This window comes from Peromyscus leucopus, chromosome 9, assembly GCF_004664715.2.
Source record: "Peromyscus leucopus breed LL Stock chromosome 9, UCI_PerLeu_2.1, whole genome shotgun sequence".
In the NCBI taxonomy this organism is placed as follows: Eukaryota; Metazoa; Chordata; class Mammalia; order Rodentia; family Cricetidae; genus Peromyscus; species Peromyscus leucopus.
The window spans coordinates 1,804,443-1,828,307 of record NC_051070.1 but is presented as its reverse complement, the minus strand read 5'-3'; the positions used below and the strand labels follow the sequence as shown (position 1 = coordinate 1,828,307).

The 23,865-nt window shown below is 41.1% G+C and overlaps 1 protein-coding gene across 1 annotated transcript in view; it reads left to right on the top strand.

The window, feature by feature from the left end:
• The window catches only part of Pcca (propionyl-CoA carboxylase subunit alpha), a 359,306-nt gene that overhangs the window by 43,247 nt on the left and 292,194 nt on the right, over positions 1 to 23,865 (top strand). Inside the window, exons 5-6 of the mRNA XM_028868277.2 lie at positions 15,561 to 15,674; positions 17,533 to 17,586. Of these exons, the coding sequence (XP_028724110.1) occupies positions 15,561 to 15,674; positions 17,533 to 17,586 (168 nt within the window). The remainder of the gene's footprint in view (positions 1 to 15,560; positions 15,675 to 17,532; positions 17,587 to 23,865) is intronic.

Below are 23,865 nucleotides of genomic sequence, written 5' to 3'. Positions count from 1 at the left end.
GATTTTCCCATCCAGGTGAAACTGATTTTTAAACTGAGGAAGTTCTGAAAGGCCTTTTAGAGAGAGATTAAGTTTTTCCCAAAAGAAAGATTACCAAGCTTTCCCAAAAGTTCTCTACACTTTTTGGCTTCATGGCCAGGAGGGAACTAATTCTGAGGGTACAATGTTGCACTGCTGATCCAGCAGAGGATTTTTGCTTCTGTCCACACCCGCTGCAGGGGAAATTTCTATCCTCTGCTACTTTTTTAGCATTTTAACTGTCCCCAGGCCAAAAGCTTCCATAGGAATCTTTTTTCTACCTGATAAGCTCAAAGTAGATTCCACCCCACCCCCCAGGATTTTGCGTTCACAGCCCCATAGTTAGGCTTATTTTACCCTACTTTACCCTAAGCTTTTTTCTTTTCTATATTCCTAACACTGAATTTCTTCCTGCACTATATTACTACATTATTTTTTATAGATAGAAAAGAGAGAGAGAGGGAGAGGGATCTATAGAGAGAGTTCTAACGCTGCAGCCTTGCAGTACTTCCTTCACCTCCTCCCTATACACCTGAGAATAAAATACCGTTGCCTTCATTTTTCAGTGCCTTATCAGCATGCCTACACTAGCAACGACCCCTACAATCCTTTCGCCAAGCCCTAATGATTTAAAAAAGTTTTTTCTTTGTTTCTGTTCAGGTGCCATCTGTAGGAGACCAGCTCCCACACTTACTTACCAGAGGAACTCTTGAGGAATGAGGGATAAGAGACTTAGAAATAGAGGGAGAGAGAAACCAGAGGATAGGCTTGGGTAGGCCTGCATCCTTATCCACTGGCTCTGAACTTTATTCCAAAGGTCTGTTTATAACAATGCCAAGGGGTGGAGCAAAAGACCTCCCCCTTGCTAGTTAGACCCTTACATACACCTGGTACCCAGGTCTGTGGTCCAATCAACCTCCAATGCAGTCCTGCTGGGTACAGCCACTAGGAAACCTAGGGGGCTCCAACAGGTTAACATAGTAACTCTAACATAAATATTACTATACACAATTAAGATTCCTACAAACCTATATCCAAAAGCAATACTCTCAATATAACCATTAACACTTTAAAAATTTTATCAAACATCCAAAAGCAGTTTTGTTAATAGACCTCTACAAAACATAGGGTACATTAACACAGCTTAACATTAATCCACTCAAGTAACAAGAAAATATATTATTTTTTTTAAATTTAAAGACTGAGGAATATTAATTTCCCCTCTTTTTTATAATTTTCTAAGCTTCATCTTGAGCTTGATTAGAAAAAACCCAAATGTCTCCATTTAAACAGTTCCATTTTTAACACAAAACAGTTCCTGAGTCACCACAGTTAATAGAGTCTTTATGTATAGGTAAAGTCAAAATTGTCCCATTTCAATGGAATCACTCCTGTCCATCTCATTTCTTAGGTCTGAAAAGTTCAAAAACTAGTTCTATCACCAGTCTTAAAGGTCCAGAAAGCTTTCTGACATCAAAATGAGGGCCTGGTTTGTCAGCTGCCCTTCAGTGTTTGTATAACTGTCAGAGTCATGATGACTCTGAAGCACACAGCTCCAAATATGCGGAGTCCCATAACCAAGCCTTGTTTTCAGTTCAGCAAGCCTCTGGAAACTTTCGCTCTCTGCTACAGCTGTGTTCTGCAGTCTGTAGCCTTCCCCTAAAGCCACTTTTGCTCCAGGGCAAAAGCTTTTAGCTGGCTGGGGCAAAGTCCTTTCAAAAGAGATTTTCTTTCTTTTTTTTTTTTTTCGAGACAGGGTTTCTCTGTGTAGCTTTGCGCCTTTCCTGGAGCTCACTTGGTAGCCCAGGCTGGCCTCGAACTCATAGAGATCCGCCAGGCTCTGCCTCCCGAGTGCTGGGACTAAAGGCGTGCGCCACCACCGCCCGGCATCAAAAGAGATTTTCTTACAGCCAGCAAACAGAAACTGGTTCCTGGCTTTCACAGTCTGTCTGTCTGCTTCTTGTAACCAGCCTTTCCCAGGAGCCTTGTGTTTTGAGGTCCTGAGGGCTTTCAATCACCTCATGACACACGAGTTCAGGAGGCCACCCCTGCTCTGTTCTCAGACGCTGCACCCTGGCTGTGTTACCTGCTCTCCCGGTGGTTCTTGTGTCCCAGGCTCTGCCAAACACCTCAGGCTGCCATGGGACCCAGCACTCTTGCTCTCCAGGTGTCCACTTGGCTCTGCTGGGCTCAGGCTGCCAGTGACTGTGGCTCCTAGATACAGACCAGCTCTGGCAGCTGGGGGCCAAAGTCTTTGCTGCCCTTCAAGCTGCTGCCTGCTGTCTGCCTCTCTCTGGTCCTGTGTCTCTGCTTGGCTTGTCAAGGTTGAGCGTAGCCTCAAGCTATGTCAGTCAGGTTTTTATACCCTGACTGACTATCCTCCTCTCCATGGCTCCTCAGCGCAGAAAGCACACAGACCCTCGCTGCTCCGCTGTCTCTCAGGTGTCTGCCACCTGTGCTGCACTGATGCCCCTTGTGTCTCAGCTGCCGATGCCTGGCTGGTACCACTTGCCTGGCTCTGGTGTCTGCCACTGTTGGTGGCTCCTGGAGCTTCTGAAGCTGCTCAGACTGCCAAGTTCACAGTGGCTACCAGGTCCTGAACGCTGCCCTCTGCGCCCCAGGTCTCCTCCATGCTAGGGTAAAACCTACTCTACCCTAAGTTTCTATTATCCCTATACCTAAAGCTTATTCTACCCTAATATACTTAAACCTACATTTCTATGACTTACTTATACTACCATTTTTAAACCTAATTTTAGTAGATAGAGATTAAGAGAGAGAGACAAAGGTCCGGGCGGTGGTGGCGCATGCCTTTAATCCCAGCACTTGGGAGGCAGAGGCAGGCGGATCTCTGTGAGTTCGAGGCCAGCCTGGGCTACCCAGTGAGTTCCAGGAAAGGCGCAAAGCTACACAGAGAAACCCTGTCTTGAAAAACCAAGAAAAAGAGAGAGAGAGAGAGAGAGAGAGAGAGAGAGAGAGAGAGAGAGAGAGAGAGAAAGAAAGAAATCTAGATAGAAAGAGAGATATGCTGCAGCCTTACTTGGGCATCTTTCAGCCACTTTACTTTCATTCCTGAGAATAAAATACCTTTGCCTTTATTTTTCAATTCCTTATCAGCATGCCTCCTTATACCCATGACACCCCCCCTCTCCTTTGCCAAGTCCCTGGTCCGTGTTTGGGTGCCATTTGTGGGGGACTTGCCCCCACCTTTTTCTCCAGGGTACTTTTGAGGAGTGAGGGATAAGAGATTTAGATAGAAGGATAGAGGGGAGAGAAGCAGAAACACAGAATAACATGGGGAGGGCCTGGATCCTTATCCACTGGCTCAGAACTTTACTCAAAAGGGCTTTTTATAACAATGTCAAGGGGTGAGGCAAAAGACCTCCCCCTTGCTAGATACAACCAAATGTAGATCCTTCCAAACACCTGGTACCCAGGCCCCTGGTCCAGTCATCCTCTTATGCAGTCCTGCTAGTAAAGCTGGCTCAGATCTTACTAGGAAGCCTCTGTGGGCTCCCACACTTAGTGCTTTGAGCACCAAGCGATGGGAAATGAATATAGAAGGGATGTGTAGATGTCAGGAAATCTAGCAGTGTCTCAATAGTATTAACATATCAAAGGAAAAAGTTTATATGACAATCTGGAGAGATGTATAGAAATTACAAAATGTTTAGACTTTCACTCATGAAAAATGATATATTTGAAAGTTTTTGCCAGATTGGCAAAATCAGTTTCTTCTGGACTATTTTATTTGCTGCTGAATTGTGGGTGGTTTTCTTAGTTTGTAGTGTGGTCTGGAATTTTGGTCTCTGGGCTTTATTTGTAGTGAAGGTTTAAAATGTCCCCCCTTTCCACCTCCCCACCCCTTGCTTCCTGTTCTTTGCCTTCCTCTTTCCTGGTTTTTCTCTCATCCTTGCCTTGTCTCCTGCCCCTTCCCATAAACCCCCCAAATGGTTAACAAAACAACCCACTCAGTTCTCTGGAGGAACAGTTTCCTAGTGGTCTCAGTTGGCATTATGCATTGCAGATCCATGCATGGGTCTTAAGATCGTGGTTGTGGCAGCTGTGCCAGACAGTCACAAAAGTTGCTTCTGATTTTGACTCCAAAAGCTGTAGGAGCTGAAACAGAGCTGCCAACATTCAAGTGTCCTCCTCAAATTTGGCATTTCCTGCTTCTGAAGAAGCTGCTTACAGTTGGTTAGCTTTGTTCATTGTTACGTGATTTTCTCATTTTGTCTTCATGAAGTGTTTGCCATTTACTTTGGTCATATGTCATCCTGTTTTCTGTAGACTATTCACTGCTGTGCATTTGAAACAGAAGCTTTTCAGGTGTGAACTCACTGTGCCAGTCCCTTGGTACATGCTGCATTGTACCCAAGCCTATGAGGACCACAGAAAAAAGCCAATCACACAATTGTGGTTTTGCTTAGTATCAAAGATCAGTTTGTGAAAGTTATGCATTTGGAATTAAATTTGTAATGAGATTACTTACAAGGCTTACTGAGGTCTAGTGAGTGTGTTTTGCCCCTTTGGACTCTTTCGATTGCCAGTCTTCGGACAATGGTCTGAAGATGGTCATGACAGACATCTGAATTGGATGCTTTATCTGAATTGGAGCCCATAGTAAGGAAGAGTCTAGAGGAGCTGGGGCAGGAGTGCTGTGTCTGTGCTGAGTCCTCCAGAGGAGCTGGGGCAGGAGTGCTGTGCCTGTGCTGAGTCCTCCAGAGGAGCTGGGGCAGGAGTGCTGTGTCTGTGCTGAGTCCTCCAGAGCTGTGCCTGTGCTGAGTCCTCCAGAGGAGCTGGGGCAGGAGTGCTGTGCCTGTGCTGAGTCCTCCAGAGGAGCTGGGGCAGGAGTGCTGTGCCTGTGCTGAGTCCTCCAGAGCTGTGCCTGTGCTGAGTCCTCCAGAGGAGCTGGGGCAGGAGTGCTGTGTCTGTGCTGAGTCCTCCAGAGGAGCTGGGGCAGGAGAACATGTCTGCTGGAGAACACATGGGCTTTTTAAGAGCAAGAACTTCATGTGTCTAGAAGGAAAGTGTTAAGTTTGGGTAAAACTGCTTGTAAACAGTACTGGAAAGTATTTTATTCTGTTGACAACTGAGTGTTGAGTTCTTCTGTGAGTTAATCATAGAGTAATTCTTAGCCTATGCTCTATTCCCCAAATGGATATTAGGGATTGAGTAAAGGAGCCTGTATAATTAAATCTAGGCAAGTATCTTCCATGAACTATTCTAATTAAGTGTTATAGATCCCGAGGCTGTACTGATGTGGTTCAGCTGGAACGCTTTCTGAGTGGTAAGGGGATTTGGTTTCAAAACTACACAAACCGCTTTGTAAGGTTCCATGTGCAGCGGGCCCCTGGCATCTCATAGCGATCTTAAACACTTTGATTTTACAGTTCTGCAAAAGTGATGCAGCTTCAGTAGAGACCCTCACTCTGGTTCTGAATTTGGATATTTTCCCAGGCTAGCTGTATGTAGGATGAGCCTTTTGCCCCGCTCTGATGCTTGATAGTGGCAGAAACTGGAGCTCTGATTAGCCCCAAACTCAGGAGGGAAAAGAACTGATACTCCATAGTTCATGAGAAGTTAAGCGAGGGTGTTCTGTAGGTTAGGTGTTGCTGGTTTGGAGTCCCAGTGTTCCCAAAGGGAGTAGTGAGAAGGGTTAGTCCACCTGCAACTGTGCTCAGGGTGTAGAAACTTTAGGAGGTTCTCCTGTCACTGGGGACCTGTTTTTAAGGGGAGAGTGCTCCCTAGTCCCTTCTTTTCCTTTCTTCTTTCAGTCCTGGCCAGAAGGTAGCAATTTGTTTCATGATATACTTCCCACCATATACTCCACGCCCCTCCCCACCCAGATTCACAGTAAGGGGCCTATTGATCATAGACTGAAGCCTCTGAAACCACGAGCCTCGGTTAACCTTTCCTTTTAGGAAGTTGATTCATCTCAGGTATCATTTATAGCAATGTATAGAAAGCTGATAAGAGTAGTTAACATCTTTCCTTTTCTGTTTTGGTTTTTGAGACATAGTCTCATATATCTCAGGTTGTCCTTAAACTCACTATGTAGCACAGGATAACCTTAAACTTCTGATGCTCCTGCCTCTGCCTTTCAAGGGCTGGGATTATAGGCATGTGGCATTGTGCCCAGTTTATGTAGTGCTGGGGACCTAACCCAGGGTTTTATGCAGGCACACTACAAACTGAGCTACATTTTTAGTCCTTTAAATGTGGATGGATGTGTGTGTGTGTGTGTGTGTGTGTGTGTGTGTGTGTGTGTGTGTGTGTACCAGTATGGATGGAGGTCAGAACACAGTTCTGGGGAGTAAGTTCTCTCCTTCCACCTTGTGGGTCCTGTGGATTGAATATGCCTTACATACTGAACTATTTCACTAGTCCTTTAATACACCTTCAACTAGTGGTATCATCTACTTACAGTGTATCTACTGGTATGTATGTAACTCATCATAAATGGAGAAACATTTATAATTTTTCTCTCAAAATTTATATTTTCACATACCAATTTTATATATTAGTTTTTTGATAATGTCATATTGCTGTTTTTGTTAACTATGAAAAATTGTAGCTCATGATTAAAGAGCCCTCTTCCTTTTTTTGTGTGTGCATCAGGGCAAGACTGTTATTTAGCATATAATTTCCATCCATTAAATATGTTCCCATCAGAGTGTTCCATTTGAGATGCTCTTTTAAGAATGTCTGGCCCTGTTGGTGATTGCCATAGAAACAACACAAAGGGAATTGACTGTAGGTTTTATCCCTTTTTTATTTACTTGAGACGGTCTCTCTGGCTGGTCTGGAATGCACCATGTAGACCAGGCTGGCCTTGAATTGATGAAGATCTGCCTGCCTCTGCCTCCTGAGTGTTACATTCTGGCAAAGAATCTGGCTATTTTCTGTTTCTGTTTTGAAAATTTGAGTTGAATTCAGAAATATAAGCAATGAGATGAGGGCTAGAAAGATGACTCATGGTTAAGAGCATTTGTTACACTTGCAAAAAGACCTGTGTTCAGTTTCCAGTACCCACATGGCAGCTCACAACCATCCTTAACTCATGTTCTAGTGGATCTGACACCCTCCTCTGGCTCTGCATGCCCCAAGTACACTGGTAGTGCGTGGATACACATAAAGGCAAAGACACTTATAAATAAAATAAAAATAAATCTTCAAAAAATGCAGTGAACTGTGTTGTTTGTCAGGGGTGGTGTGCCACACAGGCTGTGGCATGGTTACTGCTTTCTGTGGTTAGGGGATTTACATGCACCCACTGTGTTAGCCACCTCACGTCACTGTGATCTGATATCTTTGTTTAAGCCCTAGGATCATAAAATACCAGGAGTGGAGGCATAGAACTGTAATCCCAGCACTCAGGAACTGGAGCAAGGAGGATCAGAAGTTCAAGGTCATCTTTGGCTGCGTCTTGAGTTTGAGTCCAGCTTGGGATGCATAAGACCTTATCTCAAAAACAAAACCAAAGAACAAACAAAGAACTGCTAATATAAATATTTTAAAAATGAAAATATGTTTTCTCCATTAGATTGAAATTAAAGTGCTCAATTATATTTAGTGTGGGGAATGTTCCCCTTAGTAGAATGTAAGCTATTTAGTTTGCTGTACTTATATGTTCAAGTATTTTCTTACAGAAGTGTTACAGTTTATTTTCATGGAAGACTAGTCTTCACTGTTATTTTCTTACTTCACATTTGCTTTCAACCCAGGAAGATTACTTTCTATTTTCATTATTATATTAATTAAATCTGTCTCCAAGATCAAGGGAGATCTGATTTGTCAAGTCCGAAGGCTACTTTAAGTCCCCCTCTTGGGGACTGGGGAGATGTCTTATTTGGTTACCCACATAAGTGCCCAGTAGGTATGTGGCCCATGTCTAATCCCAGTACTCTAGGTTCAAGTGAAAGACCCTGCCTCTATATACAGAAGGTGGACAGTGATTGTAGAAGAGTCTGACATCAACACACATGCACCTGAACATGCACATACAGACAAACATGTGAGCACACGTGTCAACTTGGCCCAGTTCTTTCACAACAAAGAGCCACTAGTAAATGCACAACACCAGGCATCCTTCCTGGATCTCTAGTTGGCTTGTGCTTCCCTGTCCCCACTGACCAATTCCACCTTCTTCAATTTGCTTCTACCATCATTGACCACTGTTTTCTTCCTTGTATTAGAAAACTGTCTTGTCTTTTGCTTCATAGATAAAAGAGAAACTTCCTGAGGCTAGCCCCTTTAATTTAATAAAACTGCCTGCATTTGTTCCTCACCCTGTCCTTGTTTGGTGTGCACATACACTCCTTATCCTTGTCTGTCTTTTACTCTCTCCTCTTTCCTTTAGTGTTTTCTGGTTAAACCCTGGTTAGTCCTCCTTGTGTGGGAGTTGAGCTCTATCCCTCTTCCCTCTCCTGCTCTCTTTGAATTACTTCATATCCCAGGTGTTCTTAGTTCCTTATTTACATAGTTTCCTTCTCAAGTTTTCCTCAGTTAACAAAAGAAAACAAACCCAAACCGTACATATCTCAGCCTTCACTCTGCTTCTTCCACTTCTTACATCTAGTCACTAGTCCCCACCCTAACCCTTGCCTGGGTTGTACATCTTCCTTGTACATCTCTGTTTCCTCTTTGCTGTATCCCACAATTCTTTTTGTTGTTGCCTGCACACCCACCAACTCCACACACATGCCTTTTGCTCAGGTTTTTCTTGGAAATTTAGTATCTGTTGGGTAACATGTGGTGGTATTTTATTTGTACTGAAATGTGATTTTAATTTTATGTTAATAAATAAAGTTGCCCTGGGGTCAGAGCTATTAGAGCCATAGCAAGAGCGTGGTGGTTAGAAGAGCTAGGTAGATTTCTGTGTGTTCAGCGATACAGCCAGTATTGGAGACATACGCCTTTAAGACCTGGAGGGCGGTACTTACAGGCAGTGATGAGGCAGTCATGTGGTTGGGTTTACAACCAATGAGAAGGCAGAACAGAAAGACTATTTAAACACAGACAAACAGGAAGTAGCTCTCTCTCGGGGAAGTTAGGAGCACTGGAGGAGGTAAGATTTTATCTCTGAGCTCTGACCTCTCGGCTTTCGCTTTTACATTGGCTCTGTGTTTCTTATTTTAATAAGACGATTGATTACATCTACAAACATGAATTGCTAAACAGTCTTATTAATAAAAAATCCAGAGCCAGGTATTGGGGTGAAAGCTGAAAGATCAGAGAAATAGAACAAGCCAGTCACATTCTTACCTCTACAAAATCCTCAGCCTCAAGAGAGAGAGTTCCTGTTTTCTCATGCCTTATGTACCTTTCTGTGTCCTGCCACATTTCTTCCTGGGATTAAAGGCATGTGTCTCCACTGCCTGGCTCTATTCCTGTCATGTAGCCCAGTGTTCCCTTGAACTTACAGAGATCCAGACAGATCTCTGCCTCTGAGTGATAGGATTAAAGGTGTGTGCCACCCCTACCTGACCTGTATGTTTAATGTATGGCTGGCTTTGTCCTCTGATCCCCAGGCAAGCTTTATTGGGATACATAATATATCACCACACTGTTGATTTCTTTCATACCTCTCTTTTTCCTGTTGTGTCTACAAAGAACCTGTAGTACAATACCTCTAGTCCTGTTTTTTTGTCATCAGCAATGTGTCCCTGCATCCCTCCAAGACAGACTTAGAAAAACAAAAACATAACAATAAACAACCCAATATAGAACTGCTTCCTGATTGATCCATATCAATTATCTTTTATGACATTAAAAAACAGGCTGTAAGCCGGGCGGTGGTGGCGCACGCCTTTAATCCCAGCACTCGGGAGGCAGAGCCAGGCGGATCTCTGTGAGTTCGAGGCCAGCCTGGGCTACCAAGTGAGTTCCAGGAAAGGCGCAAAGCTACACAGAGAAACCCTGTCTCGAAAAAAAAAAAAAAACAAAAACAAAAAAAACCAAAAACAAACAAACAAAAAAAACAAAAACAAAAACAAAAAAAACCAAAAAAAACAGGCTGTAGAAAATGGGCCGGGGGCCGGGGAGATGGCTTAGTGATTAAGAGCATTGATTGCTCTTCCAGAAGACCAGGTTTGATTCCCAGCACTCACATGGTGGCTTTCAACCAGCTGTAATTCTAGCTTCAGGGGATCCGACACCTTTTTCTGGTCTCTGGGACCCTGCATATACATTGTATATAAATATACATGCAAGCGAAACACTCACATACAAAAACTAAACTTAAAAAAAAAAAAAGGGTCAGAAGTTATGCAGCTGTTTGGTTCTTGCCTTTTATTTTTTTTCCCCAAGACAGGTTTCTCTGTGTAGTCCTGGCTATCTAGGAACTCACTCTGTAGACCAGGCTGTCTTCGAACCCAGAGATCTACCTGCCCCTGCCTCCCAAGTGCTGGGATCAAAGGTGTGTGCCACCACCGCCTGGCTGTTCTTGTCATTTTTAAGATTGAGATTTATACTTGGAAAAGTAGCAAAGTCCTTAATTCTACCATTCCTAATAATCATGAATTAAATATATTACTTTAATAAAATATAAACAAAGCAAGTGCAGAGATCAAATAGTCTCTTTAAAAGTAGGAGTTTATCTGATTGCTTGAAAGTAACTCTTTTCAAGTCTTCAAATCAAGATTTGTGTAGTTGACTTTTCCTTTTTTCACTTTTCCAGTTCTTAGTAATTTTCGTGTTGGTGATGTTTGAGTTAGATTTGGTGGATCCTGATGTCTGGTTGAATTGTGTGAGTCTTGCTGGTTCAGGCAAGAATCTTATCTAGTCTCCATTTTGTCAGCCTATTGGTGTTGTGGGAAATACTTTGCCTTGAAGTTTATCACATGGAAGACTGTTGTGAAATGTCTGCTTAACTATGTAAAGATGGATATGTTGCTGTTTTACCTTACTTGCCTAAGGCACCTGATTGGTCTAATAAAAAGCTGAATGGCCAATAGTGAGGGAGGAGGTATAGGTGGAACTCCTGGGCAGAGAGAGTAAGGAGGAGGAGGAATTTAGGCGGGGATGGGGAGTGGCGAGGAAGAGGAGAAGAAAGAAAGGGAGATGCCAGGGGGTGGGCAGCCAGCCAGACGCAGAGGAAGCAGAAAAGTAGGACATACAGAATGAAAGAAAGGTAAAAAGCCCAGAGACAAAACATAGATGAATAGAAGCAGGTTCAATTAAGTTAACAGAGCTGGTGGGACAAGCTGAGGTAAGGCTGAGCATTCATGATTAACAATAAGTCTCTGTGTCTTCATTTGGGAGCTGGGTGGAGCTAGAGACCCCAGCTGTAGAAGGCACCCGTATTGCTGGCCGTCCTCTTGCTGTCAGATCTGATGGAGAGGGAGTGGCCTCCTGTCGCAGACTGTACTGGGGAAGGTATTGAGAGCTTCCATTTAGACCACCACACTTTATGCCAAATATACTACCTGGCCCAATATATTTATATAGTTTAACACTAAGGTACAGTTTTCTTGACAAACATGGGGGGTAACTGGAATATTTTCAGCATATCTCAGGCATCTCATTGGTTGATATGGATTTTTTTTTTTTTTTTTTTTTTGGTTTTTCGAGACAGGGTTTCTCTGTGTAGCTTTGCGCCTTTCCTGGAACTCGCTTTGGAGACCAGGCTGGCCTCGAACTCACAGAGATCCGCCTGGCTCTGCCTCCCGAGTGCTGGGATTAAAGGCGTGCGCCACCACCGCCCAGCTAATATGGATTTTTTTGATTAAGTCAAAAATATAAAATTTAGATACCAGTCTTAACTTGTCTATATCCACACATTTAAGTAATTAGATTTGTATGTGTGTGGTGCTGGGTATTGGGAACCCAAGGCCTTATGCATGCTACACAAGCATAGTTTTATTTTAAAAAAGACAGTGGGAGGATGATTCTTTTCAGTCCTGTAAGTTTAACAAAGATGTTAAAAATAACATCTTTGAACCTAAACACCCACTACTTAGGATCTAGGCAACTCTCCTACAAAGAAGAAAAAAAATTAAAAATATAAAACTATGTCCTTGAATAGAAACCAGCATTCTCTTTTGAAAAGTACTTGGTTTTCTGGGTTTGGGAGTACTAACATGTACTTTTTTGAACCATAGCAAATCTTGCTGGATTAATTTGCCTAAGTAAGTCTGTGATTGCTGTAGTTTTCCTTTTCTATTAAATTACTTAAAATTGTTTTTCAAGATGTTGAAGTTTTTGAAACATAAAAGCTTTGGTAAGCAAAATCTCTTCAAAAGTCAAGGCAGGCACTTCAGTTACTGAATACAGTAATAACAACATTCCAAACATTCAACATTCATGGAGTTTCTTTTCTTTTTTCTTTTTTCGAAAAGATTTATTTATTGTATATACAATGTTCTGCCTACATGTATGTCTGCAGGCCAGAAGAGGGCACCAGATCTCATTACAGATGGTTGTGAGCCACCATGTCGCTGGGAATTGAACTCAGGACCTCTGGAAGAGCAAGCAGTGCTCTTAACCTCTGAGGAGTTTCTTTTTTCCTTCCTTTCTTCCTTCTTTCTCTCCCTCCCTCCCTCGTTCCCTCCCTCCTTCTCCTCTTCCTCCTCTCTGTCTCTCAAAGTTTTTTTTTTTTTGTTGTTGTTGTTTTTTGTTTGTTTCTTTTCGAGACAGGGTTTCTCTGTGTAGTTTTGGTGCCTGGACTGGATCTCTCTCTCTCTGTAGCTCAGGCTGGCCTCGAACTCACAGAGATCAGCCTGCCTCTGCCTCCTGAGTGCTGGGATTAAAGGCGTGAGTCACCACCGCCCAGCTTTATACTCCTTTAATGACACACACAGCAAGGAAAGGCAGCCTTGCTTGAAAGGGGCTTTTAACTATTTCTTCACTGTCTTGGCCTGGATTGTTCTCACCCTCATGCTTCTCTACTGATCTCAGACCATTTCAGACCCTGCTGTCATCTACTTTGTTCTTGTCATTACGGCTGTGCATTTGGTTTGTTTTCTGTAAAGAAAAATACTTAATGATCCTTGTGAAAGAACGCATTAGCCAAGTGAGGGTGGCTGCTAAAGTCAAACTAGTATGTGCTTTGTACAATGTATCTCTCTCGTGATGTGCTGAGTCTTGCTGGGCACTGCACATCTGGGTGACCCTCCTTTAATCCGACCTCTCACAGATGGTGGCACTGAATCTCTTTCAACCTGAGAATCTCATTTTTATATCTTACCAGCTATATTATTATGACATGTGTATCTCCTTCACAAATCCTAGTGATATAAAGAGAAGGACTGTGTCTTAAATTCTTTTTAAGAGCTTTTAACATGCTGTTATGCTAAAAGTTCAGGATGGGAATTTATTTACTAAACCCACATTATTAAATGGTAAAACTATCGTCTTTCAAGGAAAAAAGAAAAATACCAACAATAAGTCATTGTCTTTGAAGTCAAACCCAGCTACACCCAAAGGATGCCTTCTCAGCCTGAGCAATCGGTCTAATAAGTAACACACATATGGAGGAAAAGAAATCAAAATACACATATGCCCAAAATATCTATAATGAACACACACACACACACACACACACACACACACACACACACACACACACACTGGAAAAGGAGGGCTCTGATGGTATGGTGATGCCTTGACTCGTCTTGTCTTCACACTTATAAGATGCGGCATATGTAACTTTTCTGTTTTTCTTTAGCTACCATAGTAGACATGCCTCCCTGCATTTTTACAAATGCCTCATAAACAAACCAAGGACAAGTTCTGAGTCTAACATGTTGCTGCTGATGATTCACATTGTTCTAATGAACACTCCAATTATACATCCCAAGCAGGTAAAAACTGCAAGTGCAAAAATGGACTTGACAGGCAAGGGCTACACATACACTGACTTCTGTTTCTCAGAAATAGATTTCACTACAGAGGGGTGAGTTATAGCATCTCTACAAACCTACAGTCTAGTGCAGGGTCAGAACAGATAGGCAGAGTCGTCTGAGAAGAAAAACATCTGGAACCCTTCATCTTATTTACCACAGAGACAATGACAAAGAACAAAGCAGTCCAGAAAGGCTAGTTCTCAAGACTGTTGAAACTGGGGCCAGGCATGGTGCACATACCTTTAATCACAGCATTTAAAAAGCAGAGAAATTTATTGGCTGGGCGGTGGTGGCGCACACCTTTAATCCCAGCACTCGGGAGGCAGAGGCAGGCGGATCTCTTGAGTTCGAGGCTAGCCTGGGCTACAGAGAGAGATCCAGGAAAGATGCAAATCTACACAGAGAAACCCTGTCTTGAAACACCAAAAAAAAAAAAAAAAAACAAAAAAAAAAAACCCAAAAAACAAAAAACAAAAAAAACCAAAAACCAAAAAACAACAACAACAAAAAACCCCCAAGCAAAACAAAACAAAAAACCCCAAGAGTATATATATTTGAGTGTTTTGTATTAAGATACTGATCTGTAACCTCCTTGAGGAGGTTATCATTTACCTTTTAATGTGCAATGACATTTACTAAATTGGAAAACTTTATTGAATTAATAAAAAGAATTCTGATTTTTTTCTAAAAGTCAACTTTGTAAGTTTTCAGATCTCACTTCAAAAAGTAGTTTTTAAAAATTAGTTCAGAACTGAACATTATGACTTAGAGACATTGAAATATTTTCTACTGTCGATTCTCCCCTCTTCTCTCTGAGTGGAGAAGTGGATCATAAATGTTGAGATGTATGTTCATACCCAGTTTTATGTATCTGCCTTTCAAAATAATCTGATTGTGAGTTTCTTAAGCTGTAAAATCATTATAAGATGCCAGTTTAAAAACATACTATGATGATTTTAAAAAGAATAGATTTTTTTTTTTTGGAATTAAACAGTTTATCTTTCACTATTGAATGCCTACCTAGACTCTTTTTAAGCAAAAACACACAGACTAAAAACTGTAGAGTGAGTTGTCTTAAAAATGGAAAGCACATGCCTGAATTTGAATAGATTGAGTGCTTACTACACACACATCATTTTTTTTTAGACTAAATGTAAGATGGACAAGACTCGAATGTGAGAGTATCTAAATGTTTCTTAGAATTTTCTGGTTCATGTGTTATGATATTGAACTCTTTAGTTCTGGGCTTTAATTTGAGCCTGGTGCCGACCTGATGCTGTGCAGGGACACTCATTGCATCCCTCCATTCAGTCCCTCTAATTATCCAACTTCCTGGGGAGCTTGCTCAGAACTGGGCATGAATGTGCCTGTTATTAAAATATTGGACTATTCTGGTTCCATGTAGTGAGGTAGTTTTTGATATCAGATTTATGCATGGATGAACCAAAGAGGGATACAGGTGTATTATAGAAATTGCTTGGTTAGACAGTGGGTGAGGCATGCCTAATAATGAAGTCATGGGTAATACAGACCCTGAGCCTTTTTGTTGTGGTGTTGTTTTTTAGCGGATATTTGAAAAGAAATTTGATTCTATGAGTCACTGTGAAACAATCAGATTTGAAAATTTGCGTCTGCTTACGGTGGTTGTAATTCTTTTTACAGAGCATCTGTTAATGCAGGGATTTGTCTCTTTAGGTTCATGTGAAAATGGCGGATGAGGCTGTCTGTATTGGCCCAGCTCCCACCAGTAAAAGCTACCTCAACGTGGATGCCATCATGGAAGCCATTAAGAAAACCAGGGCCCAAGCTGTGAGTCTGAATGAACCTACTTTCTGCAGCTGTTTCGTATGCAGTGAGCAGAAAGCTGGAGTTTGTATTAGGAAACATAAGAAAGAATGATTGAAAATGCTGTTGCGGTTAGTTTGTGTCACACGAGTTAAATGTGGCCGGATTCACTACTGAAAATCAAAGGCTTTGTAGCATCTGGCAGTTTTGGTGGCTGATGCTGCAGGTGGCTGCTGGGTTCAGCTCTCACACCAGGGAGCAGCTTCAGTTCAGTTCCACATTTGCCAGGAAGAAAGAAATCCCAATTAGTTTTGAGTATTAACCCTTTCAGTGTAATAAGAGCATTAAAAACAAAAAACAAAGATCCCAGCCTTCTGTGTTATAAGCAGGCTCTGAAAAGACTGTTTAAATTTCAATTTAGTCATTTAAAAATTGTTCACACTCATTTGCATTGCTAGAAATAAAAACAGTGTATTTACTAGTTATCTCAGTTTGTTAGTGTCAACAAAATGCTAATAACTTACATTGGTAAATCCTTTCTCCACCCCTAATTTGGGTTGGATGGAGTGGAATCCAAGGAAAAAACTAGTTTCTGACATCAGGTATAGTAATCTTTGATTTTTGTTTTAACCAGAGAACTAACTGCACATTTGATATTAAAAGCAGAATTGTCACTACAGTTGAATGAACAGCCAGCATCTGCACCAGCCTAGAGCTTCTTTAGTGCTCTCTCTGCTCTTTTCCTTAGGAAGAAATGCTTAAATTAAACACCACTCCATGACTCCGTATTGTGGATGCTTACAGTGTGTTAGCGTTGAACAGAAGTGAAACTTGTAAGGTTTTAACCCTCGCTTGCCAGAACACAGTCTCCAGTGGCTTTTTCTATTCAAATGAGATGATGGAGTGAAGGTCTTTTCCTGCTGTGCAGTATTTAAATTATTCTGGACTATGTCAAGCATCAGGTGTGTAGCTGTTTCAGGTTCTTTCTTTGGCTCCTTCAGGAATCCAACTTTTCTGCTAGCAGAAGTATTTTACTAGAAATTGCTCCAACACTGACTGATGTTGGTGTGGCTTAGGGTTGGCTGTGTATTAGAGTGAAAAATGACTTGATTAGGACACAGGTTAGAGTGCACATTGTGGCTTGTGGGGAACATAGCACAGAGTCATTGTGAATGGCCAGATTTGGAGTAAGGAAAGAATAGATACCAAAAGAAAACATAATAGAGAGTACAAAGTAAAAGTTGAATCAAACCTCCATTTGAGTGCAGTTTGACAAAGGTTCTGGAGAGTGTTAGAACACCTTCTGCTATTAGGAATAAGATGTACTGTGTGGCTTAGAGCTTGGGCTCATTCATTCATTCATTCATTCATTCATTCATTCATTCATTCATTCATGGTCTCTCTACATAGCTCTGGCTGTCCTGGAACTCACTATGTAGACCAGGCTGGCCTCAGATTCAGAGATCTGCTGGCCTCAGTTTTCCAAGTGCTAGAACTATAAATGCTGTGCCACCATGCCTGGCAAGTGTGGGCTTTAGAAAGCAGCTATTCTTGAGATTTTCATCTGTTTTGCCAAAAGTTTGTAGATCATAACTCCTTGACCCACTTGTGAAGTTCTCTAAACTTGTTGAACAGCCTCAGGAAAAGTCAAGTGAGTTTCTGTTGGATAGAGTAGACAAATGCATCTGGGTAGGACATAGAAGCCATTGTGGGCTGCCTGGTGCTAGAACAAAGGAGGAATTTGATTCTTTACTCAGAAAACTGCAATAGAACTGGTCACTGAGGAAGTCACCTTCAACACACTGAAACAGTGAATACCTTGTGGCTTGGGAAGATTTACAGTATGATAAAGTTAAGAGAGCCTTTTCTTTTCATTCCTAAGGTACACCCAGGGTATGGATTCCTGTCAGAAAACAAAGAGTTTGCAAGATGTTTGGTAAGTCTATGAGAAGCCAGAAATGATGGCCCTATTCCAGAAAGCAGTGTAGAGACATGAGCTGTTTGTGTTGGACTCCTGAGTTATAGCATTCTAATTGATTTACTGACTCTTTGGTAATTGTCAAAAGTGAATGTTTTCATTCTGTTCTAGGTCTTGATGAATAATTAATTATAAGAATGGAAAAGAGCCAGGCGTGGTGGCGCACGCCTTTAATCCTAGCACTCAAGAGGCAGAGGCAGGTGGATCTCTGTGAGTTCAAGGCCTGCCTGGTCTACAGAGCGAGTTCTAGGACAGCCAGGGCTACACAGAGAAACTGCCTCAAAAAACCAAAAAAAAGGAAAAGAATTAAGGTCACCATTCTAATGAATTTGTTACATTACTTGATCCTTGAATTTTAAAATTAAAATTTTCAGATTTTAAAATGTAAATATGGGGCTGGAGAGAAGGCTTGGTGGTTAAGAGCATATACTGCTGTTGCAGAAGACCCAAATTTGGTTACTAACACCCACATTGGGTGACTTATAATCTCTAGCTCTTCAGGTAACTCCCTCTTCTGGCTTTTGTGCGCATTTGCACTCATATATAAATACTGTACATAGACATATGCATACACATGATTAATAAAAATAAATCTTTATGTAAATAGGTCACGCTATTCATCGACTTGTTACAGTTATTTATTGTTACACCATGAGCATGGAAAACTTTAATGGTGTGAATGTTGTCTTCATTACACCATCTTCATTAGGTAAATGAACCTTTATTTGTATCAGACTAATTTTTTAGATATATTTATAACTATGTTCAAGATGACACTGAAACCTAAGGTTTTAGGAACTAAAATATAATTTTAATTAGTGTTAAAACTTTGGTGGTGATTGTATCAATTATATCAGATATTAAATTATCTTGTTCTAATATGTTACTTTTTTTCTACTTTGTAACTTGTATTTTGTTCTTTAGAGCATTGCTTATAAGTGTAGTTTTCAATTTCTAGATGAAACTCAAAACTCTAAATTTAAGTTGGAACAGTTATTTAGATTGCAGAACTATAGTCTAGAATTGTTTATTGTAACTTATACGCGAATGTTCCCATATAGTGTATTCTTATATTTACATTTGTATAGATAAAGTGTTGGAAAACTGTTGTCTGTGGGACATTCTGCATTTTATTAATAAAGTTTTATTCAAACCCACTCATGCCCATTCATTTATGTATTTGTCTGTGGCTGCTTTTGTCCTGGAACAGCAGATGAGTGGCCTGCCAAGCCCTAAAACACATGCCATATAGCCTTCATGCCTCCAGGCATAGATGAATGCTTGACACTCAGGAAAGTTAAATGATACGGCCAGTGTGGTCCTTCATGTATTTAGTCATTGTCTTAGGGTTTCTCTTGCTGTGATGAAACACTGTGACCAAAAAGCACGTTGGGGAGGAAGGGATTTTTAGGCTTACACTTTAGCATTGCTGTTTATCACCGAAGGATGTCAGGACAGGAACTCAAACAGGGCTGGTTCCCGGAGGCAGGAGCTGATGCAGAGGCCATGGAGGGAGCTGCTTACTGGTTTGCTTCCCAAGGCTTGCTCTGCCCACCTTCTTATAGAACTCAAGTGTAGCAAGCTTTCTGGTTGGACTTTGTTGGACCACCAGCCCACAAATATTGACCTGGAGACTTATTATTAATTATGAAAGCTTGACTAAAAACAACAACAAAAGAAAAAAAATGAGCTGGGTGGTGGTGGCACACGTCTTTAATCCTAGCATTCGGGAGGCAGAGGCAGGTGGATCTCTGTGAGTTCGAGGCCAGCCTGGTCTACAGAGTGAGATTCAGGATAGGCACCAAAACTACACAGAGAAATCCTGTCTCAAAAAAAACAAAAACAAAAAGAAAGCTTGGCCTTAGCTTAAGTTTTTTTCCAACTAGCTCTTATAACTTAATTTAACCTGTCTCTATTAATCTACATTCTGCCCTGTGGCTTGATTACCTCTGTTCTGTACCATATGTCCAGCTTCTTCAGAGTCTCTGGTGAAATCTGCATACCTAGATTCTTCCTCCTTGTCCTCCCTCTCTGCCCTGGAAGCCCTGCCTATACCTCCTGCTATTGGCTGTTCAGTTTTTTATTTCACTAATCACAGCAATACATCCTCACACAGTGTACAGATATCCTACATTTCCCCCTTTGTGTCTAAGTAAAAAGGAAAGATTTTAACTCTAATACAGTAAAACTATATACAGTAAAAAATTATCAGGTAAGAATTACATTCACAATATTCAATCCATTTTCATTTGGCAAATTCAGAGTAATTACTCCATTATCTATCCTATCTTGGTGAGTCCAACGTTTTATACCTAAACCATTTTCTATCATAACTTGTATTACCATTGTAAAAATAACTTTTTAGAACTAAAAATATCTTAAACAACTTAAGCTTTTATGTTTCTCAAGCCTATCAACTTTACATCTCTTATGTTTTGTTTTTCTGAATTTGATAATAAGGAAAACTGTATAACTATTTAATCTTCAGTCCCCATCAGAGACCCAAGAAGGATAAAATATTGCTTGAGTAAATAGAAAGTGCAGAACAAACAACTTCCAAAGCTATAGATACTACAGAGACATTTGGCTGCCTGGACTCAAGGTTCCTCTACAATACTGGGGCATCCATCTTTGGCCTACAGGCCTAGAATATCTGACAAATTTTTCTGTAAAACAGGAATTTTGAAGGACTGTCCTACCCTGTCTTGGCAAAGTTTGGCGGTTACTTTCTTTTGTATCCTGATTGTCCAGTTTGGACAGCATACTGTCATTTATCAAGGCAAGGGCAGTTTCTTGCCCAGTGGTTAACTTTGCCACAATAAAATCAAACTCCATATGGAGGTTCTTTGATGCCCATCATCCTTTTTTGAAGTAGATTTGTGCTCTTAGGAGCAGATGTGTCTCACTGTCATGAAAAGCCTTATGTTATTAAAACATCTTAAATGCCATATTTTGTAGGTCTCTGAAGTGTTTGAAGACCACCTATCTAAACTATATCTCTGTTTGACCTTGAAAAACATACCTAACATGACTACAAATTTGATTTTTATAAATTTCAACCTGTATTTCTTTATTATCCTATATAGCTTTCAAGGACTAGACCTTTACATTACATTTTTAAATGAGCTGCATAGGTACAATACCTTAAACAAGAGTAGAAACATATATATGTTCTAACAAAAATAACATTAAATTTGTATCAATATACACAAGTCCATACCAATGTAAATATTTAAGACTAGTAGTTGCCTTTTTAGTTTAAAAGTAGATTCAATAATTGTGATGGACTAGCCCCCACTGTTACCATCCAAAGTACTCTTGAGTAGGGAGAAGTAAGAAATATTACATAGAAAGAGATACCTAGATGATGAGAGGAAAGACAGAAACACAGGATAGCCTCGGGAGGGTCTGGGTCAAAACCCACCAGCCCAAAACTTCATTCAAAAGGGCTTTTTACAACAATGCCAATGGGAGGGGCAAAAGACCTCCCCCTTATGGTGGTATTTTATTTGTACTGAAATGTGATTTTAATTGTATGTTAATAAAGTTGCCCGGGGGTCAGAGCTATTAGAGCCATAGCAAAAGCTGGGCGGTGGTGGTGCACGCCTTTAATCCCAGCACTTGGTAGACAGAGCTAGGTAGATCTCTGTGTGTTCAAGGATACAGCCAGCATTGGTGACACATGCCTTTAATCTCAATACCATAGAAGACCTGGAGGGCTGTACAACAGACAGTGACGAGGCAGTCATGTGGTTGGTTTTACAACCAATGAGAAGACAGAACAGAAAGTCTATATAAAGACAAACACACAGGAAGTAGGTCTCTTTCGGAGAGGTCTCTTGGCTGAAGAGGCTAGCTGCAGCAGGTGGGTAAGGCTCTTAGCTCTGACCTCTTGGCTTTCTTCTTTGCATTGGTTCTGTGTTTCTTATTTAATAAGATGGTTGGTTACATCTACACCCCCTGCTAGATACAGCCAAGTGGAGGCCCTTCCAAACACCTGGTACCTAGGCCAGTGGCCCAGTCATCCCCTCATGCAGTCCTGCTGGGTACAGCCACTAGGAAACCTCAGTGGGCTCCAACAAATAATCCACCCTTTTATCCTGTCATTTCTATATTCCTCTTTTACTTTTCAGAATGAGTTCCCTGAATTTAATCTCCTTTGCTCAGCTTTCTCCTTGACCATGACCAACCACAACTTGCAATCAAATGATGATAAATATTCATAGTCCATTGAATGACCCCCCCCCCCCCATCCCACTTCTTGGGATATGGGCATCATGTTCTCTAGACTGCTTCCTGTTGTCTGTGGTTGATGGCCACTCTAGGGAATCTGAGAAAATTGAGATAATGGTCTAATCCTGGAAGAGGTAGTTGTATTATTTTTTGTTTAGTCTCTGTGTGATGGGAAAGTGCAGGGCTTATCTGAAGTCCTGGCTGGAGTAGTCTATGAGGCTGGACCATCTCAGCTAGCAGCTTTGACGTTGTTCTCGATGCAGAATTTTGAGGACGCTAGCAGAGGCATTTTGATTTTGACGCTGGATTACTTGGCCTACTTGTTTTCACTGGTGTTTTGTTTTTTGTTTTTGTTTTTTAAAAAAACACAAAGTTTTAAAGATAACATATCTGTATTAACATAAGTATAGAATGTGCAGTGTGCACAAGTCAGCTTAAGAAGATTTTTTGTTCTATATTTGAACAGGTAAAAGGCATCTGTTATCTTTATAAATCTGTTTGGACTGTCTAAACCTATGAAAGGGTTGTATGTAGTAAGTCATGAGGATTCTATAGCCAACAAGATTTATCATGTCTCATCTGGTCTCAGAGCTGTACCCATATTGAGGGATCAGCATATAATATCACCTGTCCTATAGCCTTTCTTGGCTTTTTTCCTTTATGTCTGTAGCTGTGCTTTTCAGGAGGTCTCCCCCAGATCAAATGTGATTGTCATTAATTTTGAAGGCATCCATAGCCTTTCGTTTCCTGTGGAAACAAAGGCATAACCTTTCCTCCAGTCCAACACATTTTCTGACTTCCATTCTGAAGTTAAGACATTCTTAAAACATATAGGTTGGTTTAATTTAGTAGTTTCCATAATCCAATGTCTCTCAGTAGCTATTGTTTTTTGTTTATTAGCATTAAAAACATTCAAAGCCAACAAAGCACCATACAGGATCCAGACACCCTGTGTATTTCCCATCTTTACATGGCTTTTTTCTTTTATATTACTTTACTCTCTCTTTAAAGACTTCATTATTTTTAAACTATTTTTTTTATGACTATACAATTTTCTTCAGCATCTAAGCACAATTTAAAGCATACTGTATCTTTTTTAGAGGATTTTTTAGAGGATTCTGGACCTGGCTTTACTAAGTGCCTGTAGTGTTCTCTGACTGCCTAAGACAAATCTTAAACTGTTAGGCAGCAGTTAGGTTCTGGTGGCTAGGCAATGGCCAGGAGCTGTGAGCATCTGCCCACCTGAGAGACCACGCCTGGCTCCTTGTCCAGAATTTTTCTTTGCTTTCTCAGACGCTGTGTTTGGATAATTCGAGCCTCCACATTGGATGTCATATGTAACAAGCTTTCTCCTTGGACTGTTTTAGCCCACTAGCCTGCAAATAATGACCTGGAGACTTATTATTAATTATGAAAGCTTGCCCTTAGCTTAGGCTTTTTTCTAACTAGCTCTTATAACTTAAATTAGCCTGTCTCTATTAATCTACATTCTGCCCTGGGGCTTGATTTCCTCTGTTCTATACCATATGTCCAGCTTCTTCAGAGTCTCTGGTGAAATCTGCATACCTAGATTCTTCCTCCTTGTCCTCCCTCTCTGCCCTGGAAGCCCTGCTATTGGCTGTTCAGTTTTTTATTATACCAGTCTCAGCAATACATCTTTACACAGTGTACAAATATCCCACAACATCCAGGAACAGCAGCCTAGGGATGGCATCACCCACCATGGACTGGGCCATCTCCCATTGATCACTAAATGAGAAAATGCTTTACAGCAGCTCTCCTCGAGGCATGTCCCCAGCTGAGGCTCCTTCCTCTGATGACTGTAGCTTGTGTCAAGTTGACACACAAAACCACCCAGTACAGTCGACCCTTTGACAACTTGACACATAAACACATCTCTATTAAGCCATATTCCTTCCTTTCTTATTCATCCCCAAGATCTCACATTAAAATAATAAATAATTTTAAAAGTTCCACAGTCTTTACCAATTCAAACATATTAAA